The sequence below is a fragment of the Hemiscyllium ocellatum genome, chromosome 24 (genome assembly GCF_020745735.1).
Source record: "Hemiscyllium ocellatum isolate sHemOce1 chromosome 24, sHemOce1.pat.X.cur, whole genome shotgun sequence".
Classification (NCBI taxonomy): domain Eukaryota; kingdom Metazoa; phylum Chordata; class Chondrichthyes; order Orectolobiformes; family Hemiscylliidae; genus Hemiscyllium; species Hemiscyllium ocellatum.
Window position 1 is genome coordinate 15239762 of NC_083424.1, and position 18776 is coordinate 15258537.

The 18776-nt window shown below is 37.5% G+C and overlaps 1 protein-coding gene across 9 annotated transcripts in view; it reads right to left on the bottom strand.

Moving 5' to 3' along the window:
- Positions 1-1897: 1897 nt before the first annotated feature.
- git2a (G protein-coupled receptor kinase interacting ArfGAP 2a) overlaps positions 1898-18776 on the bottom strand; it is an 80793-nt gene continuing 63914 nt past the window's right edge. For 3 of the 9 annotated variants that reach the window (XM_060843498.1, XM_060843497.1, XM_060843500.1), the window contains 5 exons: positions 18222-18311; positions 14820-14902; positions 12791-12979; positions 6530-6593; positions 1898-4716 (listed from right to left, as the gene is read on the bottom strand). In XM_060843498.1, coding sequence (XP_060699481.1) covers positions 4504-4716; positions 6530-6593; positions 12791-12979; positions 14820-14902; positions 18222-18311 — 639 coding nt within the window. In that variant the 3' untranslated portion in view covers positions 1898-4503. Of the gene's footprint in view, positions 4717-6529; positions 6594-10294; positions 10424-12790; positions 12980-14819; positions 14903-16260; positions 17495-18221; positions 18312-18776 lie in introns of those variants that run through there. The other 6 variants (XM_060843501.1, XM_060843499.1, XM_060843504.1 and 3 more) reach the window with 4 other exon arrangements.

The following is an 18776-nucleotide window of genomic DNA, read 5'->3' on the forward strand; positions in this document are numbered from 1 at the left end:
TAAACCTGCTCCGCCTCAAGAAGATCATGGCTAACCTTTCAGTGGACTCAGCTTCACTTACCTGCTTGTTTTTACCATATCCTTTAATTCCTTTATTTTTCAAAAAAAAAATCTACCTTTTGGTATCTACCAAAAAAGTATCCCTCAGAGGGATTTAGATACAAATCCCTCTGAGCTCAAATGGCAATTTGGAATCCAGCTTTATGCTGCATTTTGAGAAAGCACTCCTGTAAGAGCTGAATTAATACCATTTCACACAGAACCTTTTGGTGGTTTCTAATCAGTGTGTTTGGACAGATTATACAGCTCTGGAGCACGTGGGACTTAAAGCCAGGTCCACTGGTTCAGAGGTAGGGACACTACCACTGTGCCACAAGAACTCCCATTGAAAGCAGGTGTAAATCTATACGGATTCAGAACTCCTGGAAATGGCATTAACCTTTGGACTTGGTACTACACACCAACTCATTGATCTCATCTTCATATTGTCCCCTATTTTCTGCTTCCTGTCTGGGTTTTATGCATCAACATTTTGATGTACCCAAACTTGTGTAACTTCAAGTGCTTTGGCATGAACATTTTGCCTGCAGTCCCAGACGAGTGTATAATTTTTAATTTTGTTAACTGTTTAATTGCATCAAGACTCCCATTTATTGTCACGCCTCTTTTCAGTTCTCCATTCTCAGATTCTCTGCTCTCTAAATTCCCTACCCCATATATGCCTACAGCTGAACCTCAAACACACCATAATCTCCTTTCTGATAAAAAGGCCAATCCTACTCAGTGTCCTTGCAAGTTATGCCCCATCATCAATATTATTTCCTCTCCAATGTCTTTGAACATATCATCTCCCAAATTGATAGCCAGCTTTTCCAGAACTGTATTGCTTTCTTACTTAAAAAAAATACTTTAAATGAAATGTGGATGCCATTGGTACAACCTGCCCCTAGCTGACTGGAGATGGTGGGGAGCAGCCGCCACTCACGTTAAGAACAAAGCTCCAGGATCTTGATTCCTCAACAGTAAAGTAACCAAAAAGAAAAAGCTCAGTCAGGTTTGCCTGTGGTGATAAGGATATCTTCCAGGTAGTGGTGTTTGCTGCCCTTATCCTTCTAGAAGATGTAGGTTTGAAAGTTGCTGTGTCAAAGCAACCTTGCACGTTGCTGACTGCTGCTATAGTGTGTCAGTGGTAGCAAATGTTTAAGCCAGTGGTAGCAAATGTTTAAGCCAGTGGATGTGGTGCTGATCAAACGGTGAAGTTACTCTGTCCTTGGTAGTGTCATACTTAGAGTGTTTTTGATGTTGCACGCATCTAGGAAAGGAGACAATATTGTACATATTTCTTTCTTGTGTCTTGCAGATGGCGCACAGGCTTCAGGGAAATCAGGACACTAGTTACTCATTTCCACATTCCCAGTCACTTATATTTCTCCAGGTCAAGTAATGTCTTTAAAATCTTTAGCATTGTTTTCAAACACTCCATGGCCTGGCCAGTCCTAATCTCTTTCAGCAACATAACTTTCCAAAGTACTACCACTTATCTAATTAAGGGCTCTACAGTAATCTCGTTCCACCACTGATTCTTTCAGTAGGCAAGGCGCCAAGTTTGGCATTTCCTCCCTACATCCCTTCATCTTCGAAATCCACCTCTTCAAGCAAGTTTTTGGTTGTCTGACCTGATAGCTTGTGTATCATTCTGTTTAGTGTTCGTGTGAATCACTTACGAATCATTTTTTTTTAAAAACATTAAAAAGATATACCAATACAAAGTTGTTATAACTTTTGAATTTGGGATACTTAAATAATCATGAGCAGCAATCTAGTCTTGTGCAAGGTTCATTAAATAAATGTTTGAAGAACAGAGGAATACATGATGAAAATATAGTACTCAATAGTGTATGTACATACAATGTATTTAATAAATCAGAGTAAACACATTACAAACTGTACACAGTTCCATGCTTAGTTACTTTCAATAGTTATTAACTGCTGGAAGTGACACAAATACTACACAGCAAGAAGCACATGACAAAGGTATGTAGGGGTTCCCTCATTTTGGGGAGAGAAAAGTGAAAATGTTATATAACTGTCTCAAAGGCTGCAAGTGTTTGGAACAGAGCAAACAAACTTACACTGGAACTAATTTGTCAAATTCCACCCCACTGGTGCCTAAATTTCATGCTGTCGTCTGTAATGCCAATGCCCGTATTGTCATTTTTAAGGAATACTTAATTCATATTGCAAAACAGTACCACAAAATCCATCCTCACCTGAAAATAATCTCCCCATTTTTCATGTTCAAAATAAAAAGATCCTGAGTACAACCTGCATAAATATACTAATCTGTCTGCCTCAGTCACAAATATTAACACATGTACATAATCTTGCTGACATCTTCATTCACTCACTTTAATCCTAACTGAAAGTTCTTAAACAAACTCTGCTATCATGTTCAGGAGAAAATGGATGTAATCATGATTAATTCTATTACGAAATGCTTTCGCTACTTTCTTCCCTTTTACACATGTGACTAATGACGTGGGAAGATTTCCCCCCAACACAGCTGCTAACAACGATATTTTGCGAGTTGCTGGCAAGAAGTGCACTTCTCAACTGGTCCTGCCAGTTCAAATCCACACCATATTTTGATTTGCATTAGTCTAGATGCAGATTCAATCAATACAAAAGTTGACTGGGATGCCCAGCTTAACTATTTCAAAATCACTTGCATAAAAGTTTGGTGACTTTCCAGTTCCCACGTTTCTTAATTCACTTACCATCATGATTTGGAAGTCACAGCTGCACAAATCGAAATGAGATGCTAGTCTCAATTGCTGTGGGTTCCAAAGGTTCAAGTTGAAACCCCACGTGCCTTATGAGCAGTAGATAGTACATCTGACTGAGATGCAGTTTTGCAGAAATCAGGTTTTCACATTTGAGAATTTAATGCAAAAAGTACATAGACTAGGTTTCACTACAGTTTTGCTGAATAAATTGATCAACATTTAAAGTTTACCACCTAAAAGTAAATGATCTTCCATAAAATTAACTGACCAAAAATGCTGTCCAAATAGCAGGAGTGGGATCAACGATAAGTAGCTCTGCATGCACAAGCAAAACACAAAGATGTAAAATATCTTCCACAGAAAGAGGTATAATCAATATTGAGGATTGGCTATATATTGCATAAATACAATACTGTCAGTCATGTAGGTCACAAGTTGTAATATTACGAGGTACAGTTCGCACAAAAACAATGATGAGTATGGCTTTTAGTTCATACGCGCTTTAACCAATTTGATTTACTGATTCACACAGCTGCTGGTTTACAAAGTTGTGCATATAGCTGAATGAAGGAATAGGTTTATAATGATTCTTGTAAAACAGCATTCATTAGCAAATATTTAAGCTATTGTAATGCTCTTTTGAAATTCTAAGAAACCAAACTTTTGAAAAGTTAATTGTTATAAGCTAATGTCAATGATCAACAGAACTCAGTCTGCTAACCAAAGTGTGAATTTTAAAAAATAGATTTAGCCTAAATGCTTGCCAAAGCTAAATGTAGACCGAGTTCTAGAAATAGTTCATAACTCATTGAATGGCCTGCTTCCATGTTGCACCAATCAGCTCATCAGATTAATGCTGGTTCTTCCAACCAGTCCCATTGCTCAGCTCTTTCTCCACAGTCCTACAGTCCACCTCTCCACTTTACATAACAGTCTTGCTTCAAATTATTTCATTGGATTAAAAATATTGTGCTCAGCAATCCTTTATAGCCTTTTGGTTTTAGCTAAAATCTCTAGTCATTTTGACAATCCTAGGTGGTCATACCACTATAGCAGCCTGGTGTGTAACATGTAGATTTTAACCTGCTTATACTTCCCTTTAATACTTATAATCCAAAACTTTCTAAACCCAAATTCAATAGCAACTTTCCAGTATGCATTTTTCCGACCCACTACAATACTCACTTCAACTTTAATCTATTTCACTTACTATGGGTTTGCACCATAACCAAGACTGCTCAGTAATTAAAATCTTATTTATAGCTTTGGTTTATGCAAATATTTCCACTTCCCTTCCCAATACAGCAACTTTGAATATTTATCCTTACTTTGCATAACGTATGAAATAGGTTTGACCTGTAATGTGGAAGAAATGTAATTTAAGTTTCTATACATTTCTACTGTTATCAATATACCTCAATTATTTCCACAATGTCAACCAACTGTAATCAGGCTTTTATAAACTCCCAGAAAGCAATATATCGCCAGGTGTTGATGTCAAACAATTAAAATAGCACCCAGAAAAACGAGTCTAACTCTGCTGCAAACATACAGGCAGAAGGAAGGTTATTTTAATATCCAAATATGGTAAATAATGTTATTAAAAAGCATGCAAACATAATACTGACAAAGTCCAGACCAATTCTGGTACATATCCAAAACAATTTTCTTTTATATAAAAAAATTCTGCAATTTAAAAAAAAGGAAAAAGCTGTAATCAGTTGTTATTTTCTTTTGTTGTTATTGTAACAAGTTGTTTGGCTGCCTTGGCAATATCATATGCACACTGGATCACTTGCTGTGTAACTAGTTGGATGTCAGTTGTAGGACTGGGTTCCATCGGCAGTGCTTTCTTGCATTCTGACTGGAGTCTGTATGCGCTTGAAGTTAGTAGCCTCAGTGAGGCTCGAACCATCTCTGAACGTGGCTTCTGCACAAAGAGAGAAGAAACATTCTTCATTTTTACCCTCCACATAAATGAACTGTTAATGCAATCAACAGAAAAATATAGAGATTGCTTTTCATTTCCTGAAAATGTGGATTTTAAAAGAAGTCCAGCAAAATATTGGGATGTTTAGAACTGTAGATTTAGTCAGCTGGATTGATATGCACAGAAATTAATCACCATAATTTCCACATCAAAATGGTTGAGGATCTTTGTTGGAACTGGAAAACAAAGGAGGGAGGATTGGACTTCATTCAAATTAGTCAACTGTATTCATGGTTCACAGTCCTCTACTATGGGGAAACAAAATGCAGGTAGTTTGATTCCTCTACTTTCCTTTCAATTGTTTAGAATGTTAGCTTGCTGTCTCATTCACTCTGATCTCAGTCCTCATCCTCTAAGACTGTCCTAATGAACATCAACACAAGTTCAATGAATAACATTGCATCTGACAGTTTGCAAACTTTCAGATTCAGCACTTCAGGAGATGTCACTAGCTTGGCCAGCATTTATTGCTCATTCCTCAAAAAAGTGGTGGTGCCACCTTCATTATCTTGTGTGTTAAGTATAGCTCCAAACTATGAGGTTTTCTCAGATTCCCACCGATTCCGGTTTTGCCAGCCTCTTTGATGCCATATAGAGATAAATACTCTTACATCAAGCGCAGTCACTCAACACAATTGTTTTTTCCTGTGGGGGCTGCTGGACCACAACATTTCCACATTCCTGACTTTACTTCATATTTCCAGTATTTGCATTAATTTGCCTTTACATGGATGCACATTCTGCTTTTAACCTCAATCCAGAGGGCAAGTTGGCAGTAGTATTAGTAGAAATCAGTTCCAACCACACAGACTACTATAACAGTACTGTAAATTTCAAACAGCTCTCCAGTCAGGACCACGCTATCAAGACACTGACTTGAAGGATAAATATCTGGTGTCAATTGGAACAGTAGTATTTGATTTGATTTATTATTTCACTGTATCTAAGTGCATGTGATGCATGTGACAAATTTCTATTTTGTGCAGTACAGGTAGATCATACCATACAAAGACTGCAGACTGATATAGCAGAGTGAGGAATACAAAGTTATGGCTGCAAAGTAGGTGCAAAAACACAGATCAACATTGGATTTCAAATTTGAGTGTCCATTCAGAAGTCTGATAACAGCGGGGAAGAAGCTGTTTTTGAACCTATTGGTATATGTATTTTTACAATCTGCCTGACAGAAGAGGTTGCAAGAGATTATAACTTGGGTGGTAGGGGTCTTTGATGATGTTGGCTCCCAGCTGTAGATTTTCTACTCCACATTTGATACTAGTCATGCCAGAAGGTCAATTACTAAAGGTATTCTTTGGATTATTTATAGACCTTCCCGGCTTGATAATAGACCAATACAAGGAGGTTAGTTCAGTATTTTTATTGCCTGATGTACATTGTGGAATCACTTAACATTAACTTCAGCTTTCTCTAGGAGAGACTAGATTCCATAAACAAAAATCATCCCATAATATTACAAGAGAAATGGAATGAGTTATCTTTCAGATTTTTCACTTCCTAGTCTTCACTAGACTCATGCTACCCTTTTCCTTCCTAGTTATTTCCAACCTAAGCTAGCAACTAATTTCATACCAGCTGTTGAACTTACTTATCAAAATTAATGGATAGGCTGTTAATCAAATTATATTATTTTTCATTTTGGACAAATGTGCATGGAGTTTCATCAAAAAAACTTGACCAGTGCAAGAACAAGATTTTCATTTCAAGGAAGCTAAAGTAAATTTTAAAAGCTTACCTTCGGGAAAAGTGCTGCCATCTCAGCTACAGCAACATGTATCCTTTCCGAGCAGGGCATAAAGCTAACGGATGAAACAGCAAAATAGCAACAGGTACATGGAAAATGGGAAGAAAATCAATTAATATACTGGTGGGTGATCAAAATTAAAGCAACATTCAAACAAGTCTACACTAATACTATAACCACTGCACAAATTAATCCAGAGATTGAGATGAGACATGCAATACCAAGGATTCTTTATGGCAGGATGCCCAATCTGGCTCTCAAGCACTCACAATGGTATCCACAAAGCCATGTAACGCAGGTCTAGTTGTGCTTAAATTACTTGATATCTGGTCTGTACTGATTGAATTTTGTATACCTGGAGGTTTGGAGTTCATTGTTCTAGTGTCATTTCCTCATGACAGATAAATCCTAGCAATGGTACCTACTGTTTAAAGCTAAGGAAACACAAATTTGAACTTGTGGACAAATTTCCACAATATGTACAGCCAAAAGACAGGCATAAGCAAAATATCTGAGCAGTCCTGTTGTGATATATATTTGCTGTTAAATTGTGGCAATGGCTTGTATTAATATTCACTTTCTAAACAGAATGAACATTCACATACTTTTAAACCTCTTCTCCAAAAATGACAATGGGTTCTCTAACAGTTTGGCGACTAATGACTATGTGATGTTTCACTGTACAACCAAGTGGATACAGACTATGTAGAGTGGTTGATCTCACCCAACTTGCTTGCATGTTCCTTGATGAGGGTTCTAGGTTGGTCTTGCTGGAGAATTTTATTTTCGAACAATGGGCGAGAACAGAATCAGATATGACCGAGAGTCCCTTCAGTCATCTACCTAGTTTCATGTTAAAATTAACCAGTTCAAGCAAACAGATTCCAGAAAAGCAGGCTCCAATATAAAAATGCTCAAGCACATCAACTTCTCCCATCCTTTTTATAGCTAAGACCCTTCATGTAATCAACTCTCTTATGGTTAACTTACACTTGTGCAACAATAAAATCTAACTCATGTTAAAACCTCCAATCTTAACATTTTTAAAAATATATACGTATGCCAGTAGTGGGGTATAAACACTCTATTGAACCAAAATAACATTATCCTACGTCTGTCAGCTTTCTCCTACTATATCTTGCCTGAATCCATCAATAATTCTGCTCGCTGAGCTGGAAAGTTCCAGCAAGCAAACTTACATACAGAACCTCAATCTGAGCTACAAATCTTCTCAAAACTCACTAACACCATTAACTCATTTACGGTATATTTAACAGATCGCCAACATTATGGAACCTCCGCCAAATTACTATCCTGAAAGTTATCAATTTGTGGTACCAATACATAGAACTTATTGTAACATTTTCAATGAATAAAGTATATCACAAAAAGTTCAGTCCTAAAATTAAATTTGTCTGATTAGTATGCTTTGTTTAATATTTGTCTAGAATTTAAGCCTTTCTGACTTTTCCCATTAGTTATGTTTTATTCCCTATGCAAACAGATGTGACCTGTACATACCGCTATAAAACCAGTGTATAAAATAGAATAGAGGGCCAAAGTGGTGCAGTGGTGGTGTTTCTACCTCCAAACCAGAAGGTGCAGGTTCAAGTACCACCTGCTCTAGAGATGTACAACAACATCTCTGAACAGGTTGATTAAAAATATCTATAAAACAGAGTATGTTGTCTTGCTATTAGATTTTTCCCTTCCTTTCTGGGGAGGAGCACTTGGCCATTACTTAATGTTACCTGACCAGGTAGCAGGATCTCACAATTGACAGGGTTGTGGACATGAAGCAGATTTCCATGTCTTCTAAGGAGATTAGAAATTATCAAGATTTAAAACGTTTGAAAAATACCAAAAGCAATTTTAAAGGAGGAGAGGTTTTTTTTATTTTAAAAACGATGTTCCAGCAACAATTTATTCAAAAAAGCAACAATAAGTTGCACACTAAAAATCAAATTGAAAAAGTCCATCTTTTATCACAACCATTTTTCACCAGATTAAAAATTAAGATAAATGACTGGTCTACAAGAATTGATGTACGGTGATGTGAAATCAGTTAAGAACAAAGAAATTCATACCTCAACTTCACAATCCCTATATGCAAAATGAGGGAGTCGGTATTCCGAAATACGGGATTAATAAAGGGTTTAATAGAAACTTCTGTGTTATGTGCAATATCCCAATTCCGATCCATTAAACTCTTCCCTGTTTTTTTTAAGTTTATTTATTAAATTATTACCTTCTTCACCCAAACTCAATCCTTAAACTCAACTTATGCAATGTAGAGATCACATCAGACAGCAAAAGACTTTGATACATGCTTGTATCATTCAACAAGAGGAATCTGAATCTACACAGGCCATTGATTGGAGTCAATTTTCTCTGTCAGGTTACTAGAATCCCTCTCCCAAGCAGAGAAACTAACCACATTCATAGTTGGCTGCTTGAACAAACCTTTGGCTTTTGAATTCAAAAAGCATCCATACTCAAAGGTGTGGTGGCAATTACCCAAAGTCAACATTTATTGAATGTTAGCAGGGATATTTAGCATTGATCACGGTTACACACATTGTAAATCTATTTAAATACATCTAACTGGTTATTCTAAAAATAAAAGGATACATTTTTTAGATTAAATTTTTATTCCTATTTTCCCCAATAAAAACACATCATGCCATTAAGTTCCATCAGCCATACAACACTTCACCCATACAGCCAGCCATTCTTCATGTGCAAGTGTGGGAAGCTCTCTGACCATCACAGCAGAGCACCAATTCTTTTCTTGCCTAACATTCAAAGTTTCTGATAAGATCAGAGAAGTCGAGTTGATATTCCCACCTAACATTGAGAGCACGTGGTCAGTTGAAGAACTCCAAATGTTGTCACAGTTGAGATGAGATAACAAAACACAGGTGATCTGATCAGGGATATGTTAATTCTGTACAATTCAATACCACACCAGACAATTCATTTACCCACTAAGCTAACAGGGACACACATACCTTTAAATCCAAACAAATTACAAGTCACAAAGTCATATTTTTCCAGATGTCACTGCAATAATTAAAGGATGCGTGTGTCAATTTGAGAAGGTTATGGAATCTTTGCCACATGGAACCCAGACAACACTGACATGACAAAGGCACTCTCCACCACAAAATCAATCACTTTGATCAACAGTAACCCTACTCTATTGTGTCATCTCACACAATTGGCCACATTTGACTTAGACAAAGCATCAGACATCTCAGCTAGATCCCATCCTGTATCCTAACATTAACATGTACGCTTCCTAGTGGACGCCATTGTATGCAAGTAGGGTGAAAATCAAAGCTGATTGGTTAAGGAAGAAACAAAGACCTGGGGCCCATTTTAGATGGGATGAGCCAAGTCAGCACAGACCAGAGAACTAGCTCTGAAATTTTCTTGTTTTATGGCTCGGTTTTATACTACGCACTGCACTTATGAACTGAGTGGAAAGTTATAACCAAAGAGGTTGTCATTGTAGCCATTATAGTGCACATTAACTGTTGGCATTTTAATATATAGTCAACTCATTATATAAATGAAATATGAATGAATTGTTTTATTATGGTCAGCAAACGTATATCATTTCCGTTGCAGCCACTGTATTTTAGTTTCTTTCCACTAGGCTCATTACTTTTGTTAACAAACCACAGTGACAATCATGCAGGGAAGAAGAGAAAAGATGGAGTGCCTGGGAGGCAGAGACAGAGGTCAGAGTACCAGGTGGCAGGGTCAGGCTGCTGCTGCAGGGTCAGAGGCTGAAGGGAAGTTTTGTCGGCCCGCAGAACCAATGTACTGAAACAGCCAAGGCTGTGCCTGAATTTGCGCAGGCTCTCCCGTTCAATCTGTCTGCTGGAATGGAGGGAAAGAGAGGGGGATTGGAAGCAAAAGGGGAAGAGTAAGGGAAAGAACAAGAAAGAAGTGATTGCACAAATGAAATCAAATCACAAAAATGGAATGAAAGCAAAACCCATATGGAATGTAGCAGATAGTGGAATACACACGAGTCTAGCAATTCCAGTATATCCAGATACATACTGCAAATTTATTGACAGATTAGAACCATTTTATAGTGTTTCCAAAACAGCATTAATAAGGTGTGACAGCGGTGGACGGGAACTTCTGAAACTTAAGACACTGATGGATCAAGACACACCTGCATCTTCATGTCAACACATACATACAGACTTTAAAAACACTGAATCAGTAACTAGTGGACTATATGGACAGAACAAATTAGAGGAGGAAATTTTAGGCATCTAATATGTTTAAGGGGCTGATTTATGCATATTGCACGCCAAAACTTGGTTATCACATGCTTGACTGAAACTAATTATCTATTCAAGTACCAATTTAAAAGAAATACTTAAGAAGTTTTAAATAAATATAGAAAGTGCTAGAGAAACGTTGATAGACTCTGTAAAGACAGAAAGAGTTGATGCATCAATATGAATTTTCTTTGGGAAGAATCATATCGAACTTGAAACATTAACTCTTTCTGTAATATTCTCCATATTTTTATTCTAATACTAATTTAGTTCCCTCAGTTCAGTAGGTTCCAAAGACATTATTCTGATATCATGAACATAACATTTTTTGATGACTTTGTACGTAAATGGACTGCTTGTTGGAGAAATAAACCATCTAGGTCATGAACAATCCTGGTTTGAACCCAGTTAAATGATCTTAACTGGTGAATAATGTAGAAACTGCTACAGTTAACCACTGGGTTGGAAAGAACAGAAAACAAAAATAGCCACAGAGGTTGCCTAATGACATGGCAAGGTTATTTAGTGACCAGATCAGAATCTGAGGATGTCCAGGCCAGCCCTTCTGCAGAGGCAATTCCTTCTCCTGTTAAGTATCCAGCAATCTTTGTTAGAGTGTGCGCGCTTGGGGACTGCACCTAGCTTGGGTTTTAGTGCCTAATTTCACACAACTCACTTGCAAGATTGATATATAAATTACGGTCATAATGAGGTGGTACTAGAAGTGATTTGTGAAAGCACAAATCTAGCCAGGAGTCCACATTCAGGAAAGAAGCCAGGAGCAATGAACAGGTTCGCATCAGTGGTAGAATTGCAAATGGCAAGCCAGCATTTTCTACAAACTGAGGTCCAGACACATGCAAAAATATTCAAAATTAAAAAGGTCAAGGGCCAAAACCCATGACATGACAAAGTTTGAAAAGAAAACACACAATGAATGTTCATTTGGGCAAAGTCCTGCATAGCTGGTAGTCAAATTTGCGGAATTCTTTAAGACAGGGTTGTTGAGGCTGTATTAACTAAATTTGAGGTTGAAATAGATTTTTCAGGGAATCAAGGCTTATTTCTAGGGAAAAGTCAGGAAAAGGGTGGTGGTGGGGGGGGGGGGGAAAATCAGATCAGCCATGATCTCATTGAATAGCAGAGCAGACTTGACAGGCTGAAAGGACCGCTTCTGGATGATTTGAGAGAGATAGGACATTAGCTCCTTTGTACTGTAACTTGCAAAATAATTTATACCGCCTTGTACTCTTTAGATAGCTATCACATCACAAAGCATGTTCTGGACCTCAGTTTGTGGCACCACTAAGGTGAAACTTGGATACTGCTTGCACATAAGCAAAACTAATTTCACTTTTCTTAATATACCACATACATGGGAATTACAAAAATTACAGACAAATCCTCTGTGAATTAACTTAGGCTATCACAGAACTATCACCATGATTTGTTGATAGTTTTGCTCATTCTAACTAGTATCATTTTAAAAAAATTGAAACTGAATGGCATGGTGGGAAAGCTGCTACTTTTATTGCAGGATCCAGATTCAAATCCAATCCAGAATGAAGAAATGAATACCATTTGCCTGTTGGAGGTGGCCATTGCTGTCATCGTCAAACCACCACCCACCTCTGATCATTTTGTCCTTGAAAACGACTGGTCCCATCCCCATCATCTTTGGATGCATTGTTACCTCTAAACTCCTTGCCTACAATACTATTTGAACCTTGGCAATCAAATTTCTCTCCTTGCAAAGGCTCTGAAGAACCGAAGTAAATTCTCAGATAACATCCTCTTCCTTGACCTCCTAGCAGTCTTCAATATGGTTGACCACAGACATGGCATCAATATCTATATGTGCACTTACAACTCCACACCTCTATCACCTACACTGCCAACCACATGGTCCTCGTTCATAAAATTCCATACAAAATAAACACTGCCTTACCTGTCATGCTTGTTTTCCTGTGCCGCTCGCAACAACTCCTGAATATTTTTGGTGATTTGTTCTGTTTTTCGAATTACATCCTCTGTGCTTGGGAGGGTGGAATCTGGTTCTGCATCTGGATTGTCCAGCTCTAGTATTGGGGTTTCTTCATATCGTCCTATGCTTTTTAGTTTACCCTTTTGGCAAGAGCTTACATTAAGCAAAGAGAAATAAAATAGGGAATTTGTTTTAATTGAGGTTTATACTCCCCTCTCAGGTAGAAACTCAAACATGCTGATCATCTTTCAAAATGAATTATTCATAAATATTCTCATCTAGATTTACAGTTGGAGAACATTGGATGAAGAGTAAAAGAACACCTTGTGTTACAAAAGGGGAGTAATATTCTGTTCACATGAACAGTAGGATCTTTTTAATAGTACTAAATATGTCTTTAAAATATTGCAAACTTTGATATATAGAATTCTTAGAAGAAAAGGCAGCAATGCATACTAGCCTCATGTTAAACCTGAGACAGCAGCCATCATCGATTAATCTACCTATTCCTGCCAATACCACTTTGTATTCCCAAGAGTCATTGAAAAAGTACGTTCTGACTCAGAGGGTGTTTTCTACTCCAAAGGCTTGAAGAAGGGGTAATTTATATTTCAGAGATAATAGCTCAATATTTAGGGGAATGACAGCTTTTTGAACTGCATTTATTGGCTGAAGATCATTTGTTAGGTACCAACAATCATTTTCATATTTTAAAAGTAGGTTTTACTCAAACATTTGCAAAGTGATTTTCTACTTGTGCCATGACCTTAAATAGATCATCTTTATTCCTATAAAATTTATTTTGAAAATATTCTAGCATTGAACATCAAACATTGATGTAACATTTAATTACCATTATGCTTCCCCCAAAACACTGATTAGCCACAAATGTGAGCAAACATATGGAGGAAACAAGTATCTGGATATGTAAAAAGGGCAGGTTTTTCTGATTTGGTTCCTTCCTCATCTTGGAGATAGTCTGGTGATCCATCAGACTTCAAATCAATATGACTAATTTTGAAAGGGTATAACAGGTGGCAGAGTACTTAGTACTGCAACTTCACAGCACCAGAGATCCAGATTAGTCCTAGCTTTGGGTGACTACATGCAATTTGCACCTTCTCCCATAGATGCATGGGTTTCTTCTGGGTGCTGTGGCTTTCTCCTGCTGTCCAAGTTATGCTCATTGCCCCTTGATGTCCAGGGATGTGCAATCCAGGTGAATTAATCATGGGATATGTGGGGTTATTGCAGATTGGGTGGGATGCTTTTTGCAAGATCGGTGCAGGCTTGATGAATCAAATGGTCTCTTTCTGCACTATAAGGATTTTAAGAATAATATGCACAAATATCACTCCCTCAGATTCTTACTACTTTTTCCAGTAAGTTGTGTCTCCAACTGCTGCTGTCTGATGACAAACTAGAACTTACATTTGCTGTTGAGTACATTTGTATTGATAGCACATGGCACTGACGTAACATACTGCACTTCCATCATAACATTAAAAAGTACATTAAAAATGAGCAGTGAAACCCAAGAAACAAAAATGTGGGTGCTCATGATTAGTTCAGTTATTTGACAATTTTTTGACTGTGATCAGAACTCCAATCTCTTGTTAACATTCAATCACCTTATGGAAACCTTATATATTTCATTTCTAAAAAATATTTAATGGAAACTGAACTGCAAAATCTTTTGGCAAGTGTTATTAGCATTTCAATGGCATTTCCAGATAGGCTAAAGAGCAGAAAATTTACATGGTTAGAGATTCATTTCAGAACCTCATATATGCATTCATTACCCCACTTCAATCACATCACAAATTACTGACCTTTAGTTTAATCATCATATATACAGAGAGTATTCAGAGGGGTGAATTTCAAAATAACATATAGGGTTTGGATATTATTGGTAAGCAATTGAAATCTACAAACTATATGTAGACAATTGAGCACATCTTTTCTGTAGTATTGTGCTATACTTAATCCATACCCAGCCTCATCTGGCTCCAAGTCATTTGCTGCGTTATCGTAGTCACTGTCCGGCATGCTGTTCTGTTTCTCGAGTTTTGATGCCTAAAGATGTTGAAACAAATCCCAAGATACAAAAAGTAGAGTGATTCCTCAAATGTTCATATATGTTGATAACTACTATGTGACAAGGTCCTGAGTCAGACAAGAAATCAAGAAATGTACATGCAAAACATTTGAAGTCAGTAACAAAGAAAATATGCCGGGAGTTATCAACTAAGTAAAAGTAAAGCAATGAATTTATGCTAGAAGACAAAACAACTTCAATTTTCATTTTTAAATTAAAAACTTGAAAAAATCATTTGCTTTTCTTTTGAATCAAGTTTTGGAGGGTTCAATTTGAATGTAAGGTGGGGTAGGGGCTGGACTGGGGGTGAAAAAGTAGTGAGGTAGAGTGGTAAGATGGAGTCTTTGGTTCTCCTATGAACAATAAATTTGCATTGTATTCAATGGATTAATTGTGTACTGCACAATTTAATGGATGCATTTTATCGTGGTACGTTTCTCAACAGAAATTTGCTACTTAAACACTATACTTTACACTTACAGAGCACAAATGATCCCTGGGAAATAAAATTGTTATGAGCTTGAGACAATCAAAGCCAAAATGCAGTTTGCACCTGAACAACATGCATTTACTTAGCACTTTTAACAAAAAAACATCGCAAAGTATGTCACAGGAATAGTATTAAAACAAAATTTGATACCCAAGCTACATCAGGAGATATTGGTATTGGAGCTGGTCTGGGGTTTTGAAGGAGTTTCTTAGGGGAAAGAGTACTGGTGGGGTTTTGAGGGAATTCTAGAACATTGGGCATTGGCAGCTGGAGGCACAGCTGCCAACGATAAAATGATTAAAATTAGGATGCTCAAGAATCCAAACTGGAGGAATACAGGTATTGCAGAGTTGTCAAGCTGGAGGATAATCTGAACACTGGAGGGGGGGGCACGGAAAAAACAGTGCTCAACTTGGGAGTTAACACTGTCCCTCTGACAGGATCAAATTTTAGGTACCACTTATCATCATCTCTCATTTTAATCCTATTTTATACTTGTATAATTAAGATTGAGACTCTCTAATAATCATGATAGATGTCAATTTAATCAGCTGTTTTATAAAAGCAGCAATCTTCTCAAGCAGGTTGAATTCAAATTATTTTTAAACAAACCTTTTGAAGAAAAAGTTATGGTTAATCTAGGACATTTATAATTGGATTGCCAGTCACTCGAGTGTGTTCACGTTTCTCTTAAACGTGTACATAGCAAAATTTTATTTGACACTCACATAAGAATTTCAACATTAGCAGTGTTTGATTAACACAACATTCCGGCATACGACAAAGAAAAACACTCAGCATGAATCAGCTTTCTGTTCAAATGTTAATGTTTAAAAAGAATGCACAATCTGACTTGGGAAGCAGAGAGTTTATTTTTGTTTTAAAACCAGCAGATTTAAAAAGTAAATACATGCTACAGTGTGAGGTAAGTCAGACCATGCTCAAGACAGGATGCTAATGACTCTGTGGCTGGTACCATCTTTACAAAAGCAGATTGCCCAAGATGAGTATTTAAATATAATTCATTTAAAGAATAGTTAGTTTATCCATGTAGCTGCTTTGAAATTATACTGAAGTTCAGTAGGTGATGCAATTCAATTTCCACAATACTCCCAGCTATTAGAATGAAGCACTGAAAATGGTTATCCATTTGGTTTAAGATGCCACAACCACCACCACTAGGGTATTGGGTCATAAAATCTTTAGCGGATAAATAATTGATACATTTTCAAGGGCTCTTTCTGTCCCACCAGCAGCCACAGTTCATTGAAAGCATTATTAAAGTCCAAAAACACCTTAGTGATGGAAGCATCATTAGAAAATGGAGCAAGCTTTTGAAGTCAATCGTGACCTTCGTCTGAAAGCTTTCATCTCATAATACAGCACCCAAGTTGCATGAAGATCCCGATTCACATGCACTACATAGCATTTTAATAGAAAATGGATTTCCTTTTTTCAAATTTTAACCCAATGAAATAGCACATCTGATTTCCAGGTTAGCTTGTGAGGGTGGAAAAAGAATATTGATCACTGAAAATCTGTACCTTGCATTCATTTTAGACCACTTATTTAAATTAATTTCAGAATGCAACATATGCCACCAGGAACATAGCTTTTATTTTATGTAAAAACATTACTCTTCCAAAATCAGCCATTAATTGCTGAATAACTACATTTGGTATCAGTAATTCAATGTTATTTCCGTTTTACAACTGCAAACCATTACAGCTGAGCTCCTCTGAAGGCTGTATGTTAATCCAATGCATACAGAGACATAAAAACTCAGATCATGCCCATTCTATCCCTGAACTATGACTCAGCTGAATGCAGCCAGCATGGAGTTTGGGTGCTAATGGTGTCCTCAGTGTCTGGATTTGGTACCAACTAAGTTTCTTGCTTCTGATCAATATCCAACGATCCATGTTTGAAGTGTGGACTTTGGGTAATGATTGGATTGGTTTGGCTTGGCTGCGATGCTTGCCAATGTTCAACGTCAAGGCTTACACATGTAAAATGGCCACATGAGGTACTAAAAAGCGACCAGTGCTCATGGAATCATACGACATCAAGGAATCAGAGCCTGCAGGAGCGGGGAGGGGAGAAAATTGGGAAAAAGAAATTATAGCCTCCATACTTAAACTGAAAGTTTCTTATTCAAGTTTCTCACATCCCTTCTCAAATGTGCTGGTATCTGGCTCCATGGGCACACGTAGTGTTTCAGTACCTTGCCCAAGTGGCCATTCTTTATTTTTGAGCTCAGGCAGTATTTGCAGCTGAGTTTAAATCCAGTCATCACCCAACATTTTTCATCTCCCATAAAATTATATATGCCAGATAAAAACTAGGATATCATGCCTCTTATTTTCACATTCTATCCCATGTGAAGGCCAGTTGTATTCTAGTTGAAATGAGCTAATTTGGCAAGGGACCAGAGACTGAACCCAGGACATGCCTGCTCTGTACAACACAGTGCAGTGGGTTCATCAACTAATCATCAGAATGGCTAGAGATCTAATACTTGTGCTGTAGCAAAGGGTCTAGTTTTGATTGATGAAAGGCTAATTAAGCAAGGTGTGCACTGCAACTTGTGGTTTCGGAGCAAGCAGGATTAATAAATTGAAAAATTTAAAAGTAAAAGACAGAAGAATAATCAGAAATATGCAATCAACAGGGAAACTCCAGTGAAAGTGACTACTCATGCAGAGTTTAAGCAAAGGGAGCAGGCCAAATAGGTGGGAAGAGGCAGCAACGGGCACTGCGATGGTCACCACCTCCCTCCATACAGACCAAGTGAGAAGGTACTTAACCCTTCGGGTGTTCTCATCCCGGGACCAGGAAAGCGTGGAAGGGAAGGAAGGTAAAGATGAAGAGGAGGTCACAAAGGCACTCCTCCCAATCTGAAAGGGGAAAGAAGAAACATTCTGGCAAAAATTAAACATGAGAAAAACATAACAAAAGAGAGAAGGACTCAATGAATTGTCAAAGTATATGTATGCCAAGTTTTTACAAATGTCAGTAAATTACAAAACACAATGAACAAGTTATTTTAACTCTAAGCAGTGAGCTTGGTTACCCGTTCAATTTGTAACATTCGAGAGTGTGGTGCTGGAAAAGCACAGCAGGTCAGGTAGCATTTGAGGAGCAGGAGAGTCGACATTTCAAGCAAAAGCCCTTCATCAGGCCTCATTCCTGATGAGGAGCTTTTGCCCAAAGCGTCGACTCTCCTGCTCCTTGGATGCTGCCTGACCTGCTGTGCTTTTCCAGCACCACAATCTTGACTCTGATCTCCAGCATCTGCAGTCCTCACTCTCACCAATTTGTAACATTGCAAATACGAATATCAACACACTACCAATTAAAAT